The sequence below is a fragment of the Phyllostomus discolor genome, chromosome 2 (genome assembly GCF_004126475.2).
Source record: "Phyllostomus discolor isolate MPI-MPIP mPhyDis1 chromosome 2, mPhyDis1.pri.v3, whole genome shotgun sequence".
Lineage (NCBI taxonomy): Eukaryota > Metazoa > Chordata > Mammalia > Chiroptera > Phyllostomidae > Phyllostomus > Phyllostomus discolor.
Window position 1 is genome coordinate 130,735,275 of NC_040904.2, and position 18,461 is coordinate 130,753,735.

An 18,461-nucleotide genomic window follows, 5' to 3' on the forward strand; every position below is an offset into this window, starting at 1 on the left:
TGTTTCACAAATGTCATGTTCCAAGAATCTAAAATAAACCTCATTTTATAAAAGAAAGTTTTTTTAATGTAATTTGATTACTTTGGCTCTGATAGATTAAAGGGAGGAAATGGAGACATTTTCCCCAAAAAACATTCAAATTGTATTTATTTCTGGACATAATTTTTTGGAAAATATTAATGCAAAAAGCTCATTGTTTCATTGCTCTCAAAAGGTCCAAAGCAATAAAAATAATTATATATATATTTTCCTACTTACCCAACATTAAACAGGGAAGGCTTTGCAACATTATCTGAATTTCAGTTAACATTAAGTGAAGAAAGCAACTTAAAACATGCAAAATTTAGGAAAAGTATTTCTTATTAGAATACTTATGAAATATCCATGTATAGTATCACTGCATACATTTTAACTTATTAATAGGTGAATTTATTATAGATGAGATACGTTAAAACCAACTTTTTCATTTAAAAGTTTTAAGGTGACACATTGACAATTTTAACTCCTTTAACATAATTTCAAGAGCTTTATAGATAATGCAATTTGGATTCTACTACACAATGTGACTATAAAGTAGTTTGAGGTTTTTAAAGGCTGAGAAACATTTCTCAAGGTTAGCTTTTCCAAACAGAAAATTGAGTGTTACACATTCCACCCCCCACGACCAGAGCTCACAGCCATTGGTCAGGGGCAAACCCCACTGGCTCTGTGTCCTCAGTCACTCTGTGCCATTTCAGCAAGTCGGAGCCAAAGGTAAGTTTTTACACTTGCTTTCTTCTTGGGTTAGAGACCTTTTTTCTATTATGACAACCTTTAAAAATAATTCAGCTTGCTTTAATATCTCATGGTGAACTTTGATTCAAAGGCTTTGGCTTAGTTTTACTATGTTACATTTATGTTATTCTTGGAAAATTCAAAATTCTAAATTATCTTAGGAATTAATAACATACAACAAAATAGTTAATCTTAATAATCATGACAGGTGCCAGTAAAATTATAATAGTTTCCAAAACATTTCTTAAATGAAGTGCCCTGACAGGCCACATTCTTTGCAAGTACAGACAGGCACTATTGACTATTATTGACTAAAATATTATGCAAAAGAAGAAAATGAGATTTCAGGCATTTGAAAAATATACTGAGAGTACTAGAATTATGCATTTAGAATGTCTTTTTGAGCTATATATTTTGAAGTTTTATATAAGTATGTATTTTCAAGATATCATGAAATGGAGTCAAGTGAACAACAATTCCAAAATTTCAACAATGATATTACTTTAAATACTAATAAAATTACTCAGGAGAAGGAACATAGTATTTTAACTAAACATGATATATGTTCTTCATATTTCTAAGATTCACATAAACTGCATTACTGCTGGCAGCTTCAGGGGATATGCCAAATGCAGGTAAACCCTGATATGTAGACATTTATAATCAAATATGGAGTACAAACAGAAAAAGAACCAGCAAGTGCATTTTTTGAACAATGCAAGTTACTAGAAATATACAAGAAAAATATATATTTATTTAGGTTAGGAGTGGCTACTTTAAATGCTTCCCACTTGAAAGTGGGAGAATGGCTTCTGGAAGATTTGCAAATCACACTATGTTATTAAGTAAGACGTTGTTAGTAATTGCATTAAACAATTCCAAATCTGCAATCCTGCACAGATCTCTTCAAAGGCAAGTAAAACAGAGGCTTAGTTTATCCAGTGTGAATAACAAATTTATCTGAAGAAAGCATAGAAAGGGATAAAAAGGAGCCCCTTGTACTGCTTCTTATTCTCAGAGGAATTTCATATCCTTCTGCCTAAACCTGCTTCATAAAGACTTCCTTTCAAGTAACTGAAGGTCAGCTTGTCTGCCAGTGCATTCAAGTTTATAAGCAATGTTTACCATGAGTTCTCTTTTATATGTGTGCAAAAGCATGCACACCATAGGTACTCTTTTTAAACTAAGCCCAAGAAGTGTATCCAAAATGCAAAACCTTTATAATTAGACATCTTTGATTTAAAAAGTTTACAAATAATTTGCTTCCTCAATAAATAATCACTGGGTAACATTTCTGATAGGCCTAACTTAAATCTTTGAAATTAAACATGAGAGTTTTTTATTAGAAATTAAAATGTATTCAAAGGAGTGCATATAGAACTACAATAATTAAAATGATAAGACCTTAATTAAATCCCAAAATGCATGGTTATCATGGAAAATAAAGATTGTGCTTATTAAAGTATTACAAAATCAAAGATTTCTTCAGTACTGTATGTGTACAAACCTTCCTCTAAAGGCTCTTGCCAAATAATGCCTGTCACACATGTATTCTATTGATTCTGAGTTTACAACTTAAATAGCTATTAAGAATTGAAATACAACACTGAGGACTGAAGACAAATAACTTTCTGTTTTCTCCATTTAGTTTAGAACAAGTTTTGAAAAATAATGCATGAAATGCTAATGCATGTACAAACTAAATGATCTATATTTTAACAATACCTAGAGGCAACAGAGAAATAAAAATAAAAAAGTCTTTGTTATTTTGTCTGTAAAGACCCTAGGCTTAAGTGTACAAGAAACGGTTATGAGTCCTTGTGTATGAGCAACTCTGTCTTGGTTTTCTCAGCAGTAAAACAGTGTGACAGTCACAGTGGTCATCATCCCCATCATCCCCATAATCATCCCCATCATCATCATCATCCCTACATTCCAGAGCTGATGAAACAATCTTAGTATCTAGCAATGTAGAAGCTTTTGTGAATAAGTATATCACAATCTTTCTGCATCCCATTTTCCCCATGTTTCTCTATAAAGTAAAATCAACTTCACTGTAATTACCATATCTACTATGAAAACATGGATAGGTTTGTGCATTAATTTGAACATCTGATATCAATAGTCACCAGAAGCTACATAACTTCTTGTATTATGTTTATAAATTATTGATGTAAAAAACTACCAGCTAGCGTTCATCAGCGTTAACATTGATTTATCTATCATTCCTGTTCAGTGTCAACTATTTATAAGTTATCATCAATTAAATATTTATGCATTTTAATATTTTATGACTAGGAGAGTTTGCAAAATGAAAGCACTAGCAAGACTTGTTCTGGGACTTGTCATCTTCGATGCTGCTGTGCCTGCTCCAACTTTAGAGACCATCAGCTATGACTCAGAATCTTATGATGCCACCTTGGAAGACCTGGATAATCTATACAACTATGAAAACATACCTATTGGTCAAGCTGAGGTACTTTTAAAAGTATTGTATGAGGAATTATTGGGGACTGTCTCTTCAAACTATTTTTATTTATTTATAAATTGAGATATTCTGTCTTAACAATTTCATATGAACTTTTTCTCCAGAACATTCAATCTGTTGGAGATGAACATTGAAACACTCTCGTGCTTTCTTGAAGCTTGCTCTGTTTCCTTTATATCTTCTCATAAAATTGGGAGAAAAAAAGTGTTTTTATCAAGTTAGAGAAAAAAGCGGTAGCCAGGAAGGAAAAGTAAAAATAATATATATGCAATGATAAAGAACTTTGGGAAGCTTGTGGTAAAGGAAAAAATTGTGAGGTTATAATAAGTTAGGAAATAAAAAGAATTTAGGGGAAAAAACAGTGGTTTGGGCCATGACCACACTCCAGGAGCAAATGTGCCCTCCTAAAGGACTGCTTCTGTCTCCACAGTGACACAGGCGTTGGCAAGGTTCCAGCCCACAGCTGATAAATCTGACCAGACAGGTCCTAATTAAATGCTAGGCTTTTTACATAACTAAAGAATACAGCTTAATTTTTCTGAATCAGAAAACAAACAGACCTTGAAATGCTAGAGTATAATTAATGTACAACATTGACAAAAACTAATTAAGGATAATAAAAGGGAAATTGCATCATCTTTACAGGATCATAACATATTTTGTGCAGTGGTTCAAGTGTAAGTCTTCTTAGAATAACTGCTTTTGATAACTAGGAAAATGAAACATTCAGACAAAAGTATATATTTAAACTGTATATAACTTAGATATACCATTATTAAGATATAAATAGACATGCTTATTGCTTTTTTTGACTTGTGGAATATAAGAATCAGAATTTCACAATACAATGGTTTTCACAAGTTTTCTCTCCTTACCCTATTTTTCTTCCCTATCTCATTTGTCTTCATTTTCTTGTACCACTCACACCCTCTCTGTCTCTGTCCCACTTTTCAGTAAAGTTTTAGGTTTGACAGTAGATCACTTTTCTTCTGCATATTGGATATGACTCTATTTTCTAAGGCTTTATTAATATTTACTCTTTGATTCACTTCCCTGTATGACTTTGTTATGTTAAGAAAATTTCTGTTGAGAATTTATAGTCAATAACTAATCTTGCTGACTATGATCTTTATATCTTTAACTTAATGCATTAATATAGAGTAGAAGAAGAAAACTTTTTAGGCTTAACTTACCTACTCTGCTCCTTTTTTCCATCTTTCATAAATTTATTTAAAAATCAATACATATCTGTAACTATCTAGCAAATTAAATATTTTAATGTAAACTTATCTATCACTTATCCCAAAACTATTTAAGACCAAAGAGGTTTGGTGAGTACCATAGGTGAATCTTCTACTTTGAGTTGGGCTGGAGAGTGGATTCAAGGGCTGTACATTCCCTTCAGAAGACCAAATGTACAATAGAAGAAATACTGCTTGAAACCAAGGTTGCCTTAGGCAGAATTGTGATGTCAGTGAGCTTTATCTGCAGACTCCTTTAAAGCCATTCCTTGCATCAGGATGCCTTTTGCTGTTCAGGACACCCTAGACACTCTTAAGAGATTTTGAAACTCTTCCTGTCACAAAAAATTTAAGCTAATAAATATATCTATATAATGGTGATTTAGTATACAACCTTTCCTCAGGGTTCTTTTATTCTGTAGTAACAACCTTCCTTCAAGATGCCAAATATGTGGCATCATACCCTTACATACACCAGCCCTTTCGCCATGCAAACATCCCTGATTTTCACACGGGCCTAACTCAACTCAGAATTCTAACAACTGAGGGCTCCAGAGAGCCACTGATTGTCCTTGTGGTTGATGAAATATATAATCATCCCTGATTTAAAATTTTTTGTGGTAAAGTCACATTATAAAATATGTGGAATCTAATGAACAAATTGAACTAACAAGCAAAATAGAGACAGACTCATAGGTGGATGACAGCTAAGGTGGGAAGGGTAGGGGTGGAGAGATTGAGCAAAAAGGAAAAAAGACTCATAGAAATGGACAACAGTGTGGTGATTGCAGGGAGGGAGGGGGATAAGAGGTAATAGAAAAAAAGGGGGCTAAATGGTAATAGAAATAAATAATAAAAAAAGAAAAAATGCCACACGAATTTAAGATATTAATAAAAGAAAACCAATTCATAGATGATATATGGATATACATATATATATATGGCTATGATAACATAACACATTTGAAGACATAAACTATATATAATTTTTAAAAATACAAGGTTTGTCCAATAGCAGAAATCAATCAACCCATTCAGCCATCACCTATAAAAAAATTCTAAAAACAATATGATAAATAAGATGACATGAGGAACAAAATTCCAAAGAACTTTAGCTTAGATATTTATAAATTATCAATAGAAATTGCTTTACAGATAAAGAACTGATATATATCTGTATATATAAATACACATATAATTTATATATATAATTATAATTTATATATATAAAATTCCTCATGGGAAGATAAGAAATAAAGCCAATAGACCCAGCCATGTAAATGGATTTTATAATATAGTTACTCATGACACTAATTTCTTGAATGCAGTCTTGGAAGTTCATATTCTGGTTACTCATGGTAATATTATTTATCTAACCTATAAAATTAAGGGCAGTTGTTCCACAAGTTCTTGATCCTATGTGACACTTTTTGAATGAACATTGGTAATACACCCATATTGGATACAGTTGATGAAAAAATTGATGGTAAATAAAGCACATGGAAAATGGTGGGATCCGATTCTTCATTTTTTGTCCTCAATGCCAAGACTATGGTTCTGCCTATAGAAAAGACAATTTATATTCTAAAATTGTAAATGTATGAGATAACCAAACAATGCTTTCAAATGCCGGTTTCTTTCTGATGCATTCTAACACTTGACATCTTGGGCCAATAAAATAGACCTTTTGGTCTAGGCTTTGAATTGTTAACCATTAAGGCTTTTGACTTATATGATAGGCAGAATTCTAAGATGTCCCCTAAGTGGCCCATTCCCTGGTGTAGCCTTGCCCTCTGTAATTCTTGACATCATGAATTTATTTAGCTATTACTCTTGCAATTAGGTTCTGCTGTATAATTTAGGAAATTATCTTGGTCAGCCTGGCCTACATTCATGAGTCCTTTAAATCAATGTCTTAAAGTTAAGGACAAAATTCGAAGCATGAGAGAAATTCAGTTCAAGGGAAACTATTGCTGGCTGTGAATATAGATGCACCCACATAGCAAGGAATGCAGAAGTCTCCAGATGTTGATGGAAGCTGATAGCTAGCAAGCTTAAAGGACCTCAGGCCTACAGATACAAGAAACCCCAAGCTCCACATGAAGTTACAGACCCAGCCACCACCTTAATTTTGACCTTGTGAGACCTTGAAAAGAGAGCCCAGTAAGGCCAGCACTGGGTTTCTGACCCACAGAAACTGTGAGTTAAAAAATGAGCGTAGTTTTAAGTTGCCCAGTTTATGGAATTTATTATGTAGCAACAGAAAACTAATTAAATATGTAATAAATAAACATTTTTTTTCTGAAAACCAAACTTGAATTTACTGCTGTAAGGCTTGCATTTGTGAGTCCAGTGGTTTATCTGGTCAATGAGCTAAACCATCCCTTGAACCTCGGGTTTAGAATCTCCATAGAGCTTTACTGATTTTCACTAGTGGTGGTATACTTTATTACCTCTTCAGTGGTTGGAAAAGGGTCATGAAAACATTTCTTTTTTTGAAAATCGTGTGCAATAATAGTATTCCAGACTGATGACATGTGATTGCTGATAACCTAGAATACCCAGGACCTGCTGGGTTCTATGTCAGGAACAGATTTGAGGCCCAGCAATTCTATCATAATGCTTTATACTACCCAATGGGTACCTTTGTTCTTGTGACATAAAAATGTTGCAATTTTTACTGAGCTTTTATTTTACTTTAATGGTATGAATAGGATGTGATTATAAGCCATAAGACTCAATATAGATTTTTTGCTTCCTGATGAATAACAGTTAACCCTGATTGAGCACTTGTTATGTGCCAGAGGCTGCTCTAGGCATTTTGCGTGTATTATCTCCTGTATTTCTCGCAACAAAGCTATGAAGTGCTGTCATTATTCCCAATGAATAGATGAAGATATTGAGACAAAGAGCAGGTTAGTAACTTGATTAAGATTGCACAGGTATATAATCATTCTGATGTTATCTTCTCATATCAGGAAATAAACTTCAGCAGGTTAGTAAACTATTTTATTACTTCCCTCCATTTTCTACCATTTCCAAACTGTCCTTTTGACTTGGTACTGGTTTTAACTCCAGCACTCCTAAAAGAGAAAGAAAACCATTCTTTTATAGGTAAATAATGTAAGATAGAAGTAACCTTTATAGACAACTGACTGTTATCTAATTACCATAAAAAAGGATAACTTAATATTCATTACTTCAAAGAATAATTGTAAATAGGCATTCTCCAACATATATCTAAGTTATAGGCAATAGCATAAATATACATTATTTTATTATACTTACATATATAATAGCATATATAAAAGGTGAGGTGAAAGTAGGCTTATGGTTGTGAGTACATGAGACACAGTTTATTCTTGTATTATTATTTATTAATTATTATATTATTTTCAATACTCACCCCTGGAAACCAAATTTTGCCCCATCCTGTGTATATCACATACCTGGTTGCTGAGGAAGGATCCAGAGGAACATTTTGCTATTATCCTTAAAGAGTTCATCAGAAAACTACACAGCTTAAAATTTAATGTTCTTTGAGTGGCTTATAGATTGTGTTTTTGACCAAGGTAGGTATTTGGTGCTTCCATTTTCATGGTACAGTTTGGTGGTTATTGATTGCTCACTTCTCATTGGTTGCTTGAGAAAAACATTATCCCTGCCCATTAATAATTTCTTTACTCAGAAAAGTTCTCAATGACTCTGCTGAAGGAATTAAACTTCTATTCCCTGGTAAAATGTCCTTGACTCCATTAAGACAATTAGACTTCTGCTGACCTGCTATATCACTTTAGTCTTATCTAATTACTTTTCCTTAATTGCACATGCAATGTCTTTGAATCTTCGAGAAACATCAGGAATGTTATGCTACAGAGTACATAAAGCATATTTGACTGTGTTTGCTGTAGGGGGGTGAGGAGGGCATTTTCAATGACAGTACACAATGCCCTTCATGAGGATGTGGAAGACGGTTTTCTCTCAGCCCTCAGTGTCACAGTAGGCTACAACTTTTAAGGGATTTTTCTTTTTATTTTTTGTGTTCTATATCTGGTAACTCAGTGTGGTTGTCATTTTGCTCAGAACCCTGGAGCTTAATTTTCACCTCATTCCTCCCTTTTCATGTTACTTCCCTCAACTTTCTTCTCCTGTGACCTTCATCTCCTCAGATAAATGTTTGAAGTAGGTATGGAATGAGATAGGGTATGCATTCATAAATAAACACAGCTAATAAAAAGCATTAGTAATAATTGACTAATAGGAAATTTCTTGAATGAAGTTTGCTTTCTTTTCTATAACTCACTATTGATTTTAAAATTAAGGCCATTTTTTCTTTCATAGGGAGAACTAATAGATGGATTGATTAAAACCATCCTTATAAAGAAAACTTCCATTGAGATAAATAAATTCAGCTTTAAAAACAGCACTAATAGGAGAAGAAGCTACAGGCTTCATCAAATTAATTAAAATTAAATTTAGTGGAGTTGTAGAAATAGGAGAGAACTCAGTGATGGCAGCTGTGTCAATTAACCATTGAGCAATGGTTTCCTTTCTCTTGTCATCAGGATGACACGGTGCCGAGCAAAATTATTTTGTGATATGTGTTGATGCCCTGTAACATCTGAAATTTCTTAAGTAGAATCCAACTAGTTTTGGATGACTTATAGTAGTTAATATCTAGTTTAGATGATGATATAAAAGAAAGATATTAAAATTAGGTTATCTAAATATAATAAATTGGTATAGAACTTTTAATGCTATTGGATGGCTTGTTTAAAACATTATGCATGTATTTTCTGAAAAAAAAAAGGCCAAATTAGTACTATTCTACTATTTATTTTTTCTTTTTATACTTAGAATGATGCTTCACTTTGGACAATTTATACAATATATTTCAAAGGTTTAAACATACGGTTTGCATACAAAACATCTCAAATTAGAGGAAGTAACTTGTTCAAATTACTTGTTAAAGTTTCAGTCAACCTGTATTAGATATTATTTTCAGGGTATAGTGGGGAAAAAGCAGTGTTTGTCTTCATTTGTCTTCACTGAAGATGCTGTGGAGGGCAGGAGGGAAGAATGGTGCTGGCGAGCTTTCAGTATGGCTGTCTGATTGACTTTCCATATGCTTAAAGTCAGCGGTGAACCATTAGATTCTTAGTTTAAGCTATTTGAAAACCTTAAAAGAAATGAAGGACCAAAACTATACAATTTTGTAAGATCAGCAGGAAAAAATAAAAGAATTCTGATAGTATTTGCCAGTGACTTTTGTGTTTGTATTTGTATTATAATTATTTATGAGACCACAAACCTAAGTTAATTCTCTTAACTATCCCTTAAAATAAGACATGATCATCATTATTACTCTTACTATTCTATGAGAAACTGAGGATCAGAATTTTGCCCAAGGTTATTCAGCTACTAAGTTTCAGAGTAAAATTTAAACCAGATTCTGTTAATGCCAAACCAGAGAGATTTTGGCACTGAAAGCCTCCATTATTTTCCTTCTTCTTCTCTTTAATCTTTAATTTTTGTTTTCTGTGTCCAATATTAAGGTTTCTTTTCTTTGAAATTAAGTAATTTGATTATTAAGAATCAGAAAAAACAAGAATTTTCAAGTGATTACAATGAACATAATATCTAAGCAACTCTCTTAGCTGTCAAAGTATTTAAGGGAGAGGGAGGTAAGGCGATCCCTCTGAACTGAAAGCTGCTTTGTCAGAAATGTGGGGATTGAACAATCTTTGCCAAACACATTTCGTCCTCATCCATTTTCAAGATAAAATAGAAAATGAGATACAGCTTTCATTGCCAGTGTTCATGTGCACATTTTTTGGATAATTAATATGATCACTTAAATCAACTTGAGCACTAGACTTAGGTTTAAAACAGAATTCCATTGGGCTTAACATATTTACATGCCAGTGTGTGAACCCATAAGGACATTTTTTAGTAACCCCAGCTCAAAGACTTATAATATGTTTGGGAACCAATCATTGACATAATGGTAACAACACAGAATAGCTTCAAGATTATTGACTAGTGGGACAATTTGGGAGAAGGATGAGTTTAAAATTCTGTTTTGTTGAACAAAAAACTTACTCTATGGTATAGTGATCATTCAGAGTAAAAAACATTCTGCATTTCCAATACTTTAAAAAAAGAGAGACAGATTTATAATTTAAATATTGTCTGCTGAAGGACTGCACTTGCTGATTAGGAATTTACTGGCACAGGGGGGTTCCTAAACTAAGTAAATAAATAGGCAAGAACAGTTTCTTCCCAGTCTGGCTTGGCCTGTGCACCTGAAACTTTAACACATACACTGTGAAGATGGTGAAAGAAACCACCGGCTTTGAGTGTTGCCCATGTGCGCAGCCATTCTGTACGTGGAAGGTGGTTTTTCACACTGTTGAGTGAAATGGGCTTTGGAGTCAGACTCCCTTTGTATGAGTCCTAAGTCCCTCATAGAAACTGTGGCCTTGGACAGTAGCAAAATCCCTCTGAACTTCAGCTTCCTACTTACAAGATACCTAGTGAAAATTAAATAAGAAACTTGTTAACTGTTCAACTTATAGCCTGGCACATAGCAAATGTTTAATAAATGTTATCTTTACTATCAAATCACTTATTCAGTCAATAGCCATGGAAGTGTATCCACTGGTGACCAGGAAGTCTTTGAGGAAGGGATGGGGTTTGAGCTGTAGTGAAGGCTGGCTCAGTTGGGCATGGGTTCACTCTAGACGTACTTACTAATCTTTTGCTGAGAGCCAGGAACAGGGGCTGGTGAATTAGATCAAGTCCCTCCTTGTTCGTCAGTAGTGCCCAGTTTAGTCATCTTATAGACACACTATTTCAATGCAATGGAGGAAGTTAAAACAAAATAAATATAAACAAGATCTGTAGTTATCTAGTGGGACATAAGGTTTCTATGTCCCAAAATACATACATACATACATATGCCAAGAAATTATGTCCCCAAATCTGCCATCAGTCACAGTCCTGATAGCAAATCTGAGATATAAATTATTTAACTTATGTTTATCCACCACCTTTTCTGAACAATATTTAAGGCTCCTTACATGAGCCTTAAAGCTCCTTACATATGAATAAGTGCTACACTGTGTACAAAAATAGACATATAAATATATAAAATAAATATAAATATATAGAGATAAAATATCAATTTACAATAATATCTCACTGTATAAAATATGTGATATAGAGTCCATTGTTTTATATTCTCCATATTACACCTTGTATTATTTATTATTTGTTATGCTACATTATGCTGTGAAAATATAAATTAAGAAAGTGAAGCAAGATAGAAATAAGAATTGGGAACATAATATGAAACCAAGAGTCAGGTACATATATGAAAGTGCACCTACTTTGTATTATGATACACACATACATAAATAATATTAAAGGTTTTCTAGGCAACATGCTAGGTTTTAAGGGACCCAACACATGCTTCTCCTATATGCTACATAACTTCAGAGTCATTTGAGAGATAGAAATGGAACTCAGACAAATGAGTTCAAAATACCCTCCTTATTACTGAGAAAATATAGATCAAAATGTATGACTTAGGTGTGAAGCAATAATGACCTTGCTAATACAAAACCCCCAAAATAGACTAGGGCATCCAAATACCCAAGGTCGATCAACCACAGGCCTCAAAACAGGGCTTGAGTTAGCAAATCTCAGTGCATGTATGGAGGGGCAAAAGAGAATGTGTGCCCTCAAAAGGCAGACAATTCCCCCCAAAGGAAAGATGAACCACCCAGGCCTAGTTTCTTCTTCCACATACCAATCACCCTAGTCATTCTTGCTCCCCAGCAAAGGTAAGTAAAGGAGCCAACAGAGGATGAACCCACCCTCCAGGAGCGTGGTTTCTCAGGCCATTAGGCTTAACCATTACGTTCAGTATAGCTCTCACCTTCAAGAGAGAAAATCAGCCTGTTTATTGGACAGTTATGCTCGCACCTTGCTGAGACCCACCCCCATGCCAACCGCTACTCTGCGATATCCTCTGGCAATCTGTAGATTTGACCCTGGGAGGCTCTGAAATGGATCTGACAGCATCAGTGAATGTGTCTCAAAGGCCTCTCTCTACCTGAGATTGACATTTCACTCTCAGCTCCATGTGCTAACTGAAATTACATTAAACCACATTATCTAATGACAGAGCTTATGAGACATTCTCTGATAAAAATTAAATGCTAAGTAACTATACTTCAATAATACAATTCTAGAAATACAAGGATGACACATTTATATGCACCTCCCTTACTTCCATGAAGTTTTTAAGGAAAAATAGAAGACTACAGATAAACACTTTTTGCAAGTTAAAATCTAAACTTGTTTAAATCTAAAGAGATTGCAGTAAAAATTCAGGATTGCTCACCTTGTGATTTAAAAGCCCAAAGAATATGCGGTCCAAAACACCCCTCCCCATTTCCTTTGCTTTGTCTCACCTAGAAGGATTCTTAGTGCCTGGTTCAAGCTGGATTCTTTCAATAACTGCAGCCTGAGTGGACTTTTCCAGATACAGATGTACTCCCGTCAGAGGCACATAAATTGTTATTACCTCATTTCCAAGTCTCCTGTGACCTTGATATTTAAAGAAAATGAAGCATTAATTGCACACATATTATCATCACAACATTGACCCTAACCCCCATCAAATTTAAAGAACAAGTTAATTCTGAGTCCCTAAAGTAGTTATTCTAGGTAAAAGTATAGTCCCAAAACCAGTACCGAGTGCTGCCAGAGACCCAAGAAGAGACTTGGTGGTAAATGAGAAGTCAGAAGATGGAAGGAATCTTGGTATAGTTTCATCCAGATGTTGGTCAGCTTATGTTCATTGTTTTTAGTCTGCGATCTTTGAGCTGAAACACAATTTGGAGGAATTTCCCACCAGGAGTTAAATGATGGCTCTGCTTTACCATCATTAGAGGAATTCTTCTCCAAATATGGTCCTGAGCTGCCAGCATCTGCATCACCTCAGAATTTGTCAGGAAAATGCAAATTCTCAGACCCCACTCCAGACCTAATGAATCAGAAACTCTAGATAAGGGCCCAGCAATCGGGGATGTATGATACCCTCTAGTTCACAGTGATGCACTGAGGATACGAGCAACACTGGATTAAGACACCATGTGGCCTTTATCTTAGGGCAGCTTTTGGGATATTCCTGTTTTCTTGCATAGTTTTTAAACATGCTATGGTGGCAGGCTCAGACACCAGGTCTATTTGAAGATTCTTTCTGTCTTTTTTTTTTTCTGCATACCCAATACCTTTAAATTCCATTTTTCTGCAACCCTGGGTTTCTGGCACCTAATGGTGCATTTAGTTTGTGTGTGTCAGGTGACAGACTCTCTTAGGAGCAAGAATTTTCACCCAGGGTGGAGGGTTCTCCAGCCTAGAAGCTGTGTGCCCCACTGGCTTCTACCCCTGCTTTCTGCTATGGAATTTACAAAATTCACCTCCCAGGGAGTTCCCCCTTTTCTCCATGTTTTTTGTTCTGTTTTGTTTTGTTTTTTCAACTGAAGAATCAACCTCAGCAGATTCCTGAACTGACACTGCTGTTGATGTTTCTGAAGCCTGTGGCCCTCGGGAGCCTAATGACAAATGATCCTTCTACCATATTCCTGCCAAGACTTAACCTTTCAGAGTTCCAGGACTTAATTGGCATTTCTGTCTCCAACATCCTAGTCTGCCGAATAAGTTTTCCCTCTAGTGTGTTGGTTCTCAATCAACCTTGACCATATATTTGAATCACTTATAGAGTTTTTAAAATCCTAATGCCTGGGCCACACCGACTATTGAAATCAAAATCTCTGGGGGGACAGGGATGCAGATTTAGTGTTTGACTTCTCTTAGCTGTTCTTTCAGTGTGAGTCATTTACTATTTTTGTTTAACCAGTTTGATGTGCTTTTCCCTTTGGTCCCTTTACTTCTCTAGAACTCTGTGCTGAATGAATGCCTTCTCTTTTCTTTCTGGCCCAGACTATCTCTCTAACACAGTCCTCTATATTTTGTCTTGTGGCATCATCCATAGAGACAGATAAAAATAAATCAGCAAATTACAAATTTTCCAAAATAACATTGTTCAAGATTTTAGAAATTTTCATATAACTGACTTGGATAATCTGTCACACTAATTTCCAACCCAGGATTGGATTTGGCCTGTTGCTGTCCTGCCTAGCCCTCCAGTAATATGCCTAATTTTCACTGGATCTTTCTTCATTCTCCAGATTTCTTATTCTAACATTCTTGAGGCAATTTACAGTAAACCTGCCTAGAGTTTGCTAGGAATAGTGAGGTTTATGCTATGTTTGTTAAGGTCTACACACACAGGCATTGAAATCATTCAAGGATTTTTGCTTAGTAATGTTGTCACCCATCAGATTGTATAATATAAGATGCAGATGGTGGGGCCCTAAAGGGCAATCGCAATGATGTTACACCAATCTCTCTGCTCATATTCAATGTGGTCTTTAAAGACGTAAATGGTATGTAAGCAAACATAATTACTTACATGTAATACATATGAGGAGAACAAAGAAAATATATCTAAAAGATATTGCAGCTGGATCAAATACTTTTATAAGTATATTCTCTTTAGAGTTATCAAAACTCTGATTAAAGACATAAATATGAAAGATGAAATAAAATCCAGGATATTTAAGAAAAAAATTCTCTACTATAACTGTATGGACTCTACAATATATATAGAATGGAAATTTAAGGGGATCAGTATGTTTTGGTGTTGAGAGAAAAAAAGGAAGATCATAGACAATCAACTACTATTCAGCAGCCTTCTCCTATTTGCAGGGTGATTTCTTTCATGCTAACGATTCAAAACAAATGATGGAAACAAATTTAAAGATTTTGACCTTTAAAAATTAGCCCCTCCTTTACCTTGTGCTATTATACAGCTAACTGACTTACCTGGAGTCCTTTGCTTGGGTTCAAGGGTCATCAACACTCTTTGGGTTATAATTAGGGTCCCCAGTGAGAGTGCTGCAACTGCAGACAATGTCTCAGTGGCAGGAAGAGGGCTCAGGGTAGCATTCTGGTTGAGTACCTTCTTTTGAATTTGTTTACAGTAATTCCACCTCTAAGAGATAAAGTTAGGCTTTTAAATTTGTAACATTTTGCCAGGCTTTATCACTGATTCTGAGCAGTAGAAAAAAATGTTAGTGTAATAATTAGCTCTTTTAAAAACAATTGGCTATAAGCTGGTCCTCCCTGGGACATCCTCTATAAATGCACACTTTTTTATTCAGAATACCCTAAGATAATATATACATCATCATCCTCAGTGAATGGCAGTTTAATGCAGAGAAGTTCTACATATTAAAGGGCGTGGTTTATTATAATTTGTGCCTCAATAAAGGCTTTATGTCAGGATAGAAAAGATTAAAACTTAAAAAAAAAGTATACTAAATTACTCCATCATAAAATAAAAAGCTAGAGCTTGGAAAGTTCAAGTTTCTTGTTTCTCAGTCCAACTGCTTTATTTCAATTACTGTGATTGACTCCCTCCCCTATTCCAGTCTCAGGAGATTACTGATTTCAGCCTACACTAAATTGTCCTTCTGGCAGCATTACTTGGGGGACAAGGCCAGTAAAGGTAAAGGGAACATGAACTGGCTTAGCTGTTAGATAATGTTGCTGAAGTTTTTTCCAAAGTTTCCTACCAATATTATTTGGGAACATTCAATTAGGACTGGATGATACATTTGTGAGAACTAGATATTAGAAACCTATCATGTTTCTGGAGCCTAAGGGGATGCTGATAGGAGCCATGAACAAATGGATAAATCTTTCTGATGGTTAAAAATAGAATGTTATCATTTTCTGGCAACAACAACAGCAAAGAAAAGAAACATGTGAATGACAGCAAAAAGGTGCTGAGGTTGCAGAAGAAACAGACTAGAGAGTAGGATTAAATTAAAGCTTTCATCAGCTCATTACTTTTCCATTGAATTTTTCCCTTAAACATTACATTAAATACAAAGAAGCATTACCATTTAAAATTATCAGAATATATATCTTAAAAAACTAAAAAAACATGTATACCTTTTCATAAATACTTATGCAATATTCTAGCCAGTTAATATCAAATGCTGTTACTTTATATAATTTTGATTTAAACAAAAAACCACTAATTTTGGAATTTGACCTGAAGACATTTATTAATTATATAAATTCATTCATTTTTATTTAATCAAGTTAATTAAATACTGAGATTTTAAAAATTAAGAAGTCCAAATACAGTGAATTTCCTCAAATTTAGTAGTATAATATTTCAGGAAGTACTAAACCAAGGAACCAAGATCAAAAAACAATTATTTGTAAAAGAGAAATCATAATAGGGAAGACAAAAAATGTACATTTATTTTTTCTTAAAGTTAATGACATGTACAAGGTAAATTAACCCATCAAATGTTAAACATTGTCCCCTCCCTATAATTAGAAAATGGAAAAGAACACAAACATTGAAAAGGTTTATATTAGGTCAAATTACATTAGCGACTATAACCAACAACACCAAAATCCCAATGGCTGAGCACAGGAGAAGTTTATATCTGGCTGACAAGACTGTCTGGTGCAGGGCAGCAGGTTGACTATCCTCCAAGTAGTTATTCAAGGATTCACATGTCTTTTATGCTAGGAGTTCACCATTTTTACTTTAGGAAGTCGAGTTTATAGTGGCATCTTCTTTGACAGGTTGAGGGAAAGAATAGAACATGTAGAAAGTGCAATTGCTTTTTACTGATTGGGACCATATGCGGCACGTTAATTCTTTTCCCTTTCCATTGGCCAGAACTAGCCACATGACCCAATCTAGATTCAAAGAAAATGGAAAATACATTTTAGCTGAATATCCAGGAAATGCATGAAACAGTTTGATGAATATATGGACTTGTCTCAGCCATCATGTTTAACTAGGCTAAAGTTTTATTCTGACATAGTACTTATTTCTCATAAAAGTGAGAGAAAATTATAATAAATGCTGCTTAAAATTTACAGCCCATCTACATTAATATTACATGATATTTTCATACTTGTCACCTTCAGGGGAAGATAGATTACTGTCAAGTGCTCCCACAGGGCTACATGTCCTTGATATGGTCTTCAGCCTTCAAGTTCAGTCTTCAAGTTCATACATAATCAATTATGACCAGATCAGACTAGAGGCTGATGAATGATCCCTATCAAAAATCACATGAGGCTTAAAATATAAACAAAAAAGCCCATTTATGAGTGTATAATGAGAATAGTAATTTCCCAGTAATGATAACACTCACTTTTCCTATCTAGAAGTCCTCTTTCTCAAAATGAAGGTGCCTAAAAAGCTAGATTATTCAGAAGAATTTTATTTGGCTTAGTACAGAATCAAAGTTAAGGAAGTGAAGCAGTCCTGTGGCAAGACTGATTGACTTCAAATTGTCTTAACTACTTAGAAGCTGTGTGACCTCAGGCAATTTACTTAGTTCTTCTACCTCTCATCTTCCACTTACATACCTGCCAAACATACACAATTATTGCACCTCTACATAATTGTTCTGAGAGTGACATTAGAATTAATGGAAAAAGCATAGCAGTTTCTCTTATATAGTGAATATTCAATCCATAACAATTATGTTCAGCTAACTCATGATGAGATCAAGGAAGATCTCTTTTCTCTACCTCAGAGATGATCTCTTTAGTGGTTGTATTATTTGTGTTCAACAAATGTAATAGTTCTCCCCAACAAACAACATTAGCCACAAAAACACACGCTTTCCCCAAACTGAATTTTCATAGGTTGCCATCTTCTTCAGTTTGCTTTTTCTTCATTTAGCTGCACTGGCATCACTGAGAGTCAGGAGACAAGCTGAGCCCAAGGGCTTGGGAAAAATGGTCTCTTCTCACTGTGCATTTTTAAAGTCAGTTTTGCA

General features: G+C 34.5%; 1 protein-coding gene across 2 annotated transcripts in view; it reads left to right on the plus strand.

Moving 5' to 3' along the window:
- Window positions 1–678: 678 nt before the first annotated feature.
- EPYC (epiphycan) overlaps window positions 679–18,461 on the plus strand; it is a 40,693-nt gene continuing 22,910 nt past the window's right edge. Inside the window, exons 1-2 of one of the 2 annotated variants that reach the window (XM_028532933.2) lie at window positions 679–753; window positions 3,073–3,250. In XM_028532933.2, coding sequence (XP_028388734.1) covers window positions 3,086–3,250 — 165 coding nt within the window. In that variant the 5' untranslated portion in view covers window positions 679–753; window positions 3,073–3,085. Of the gene's footprint in view, window positions 754–1,384; window positions 1,410–3,072; window positions 3,251–18,461 lie in introns of those variants that run through there. The other variant, XM_036018585.1, reaches the window with a different exon arrangement.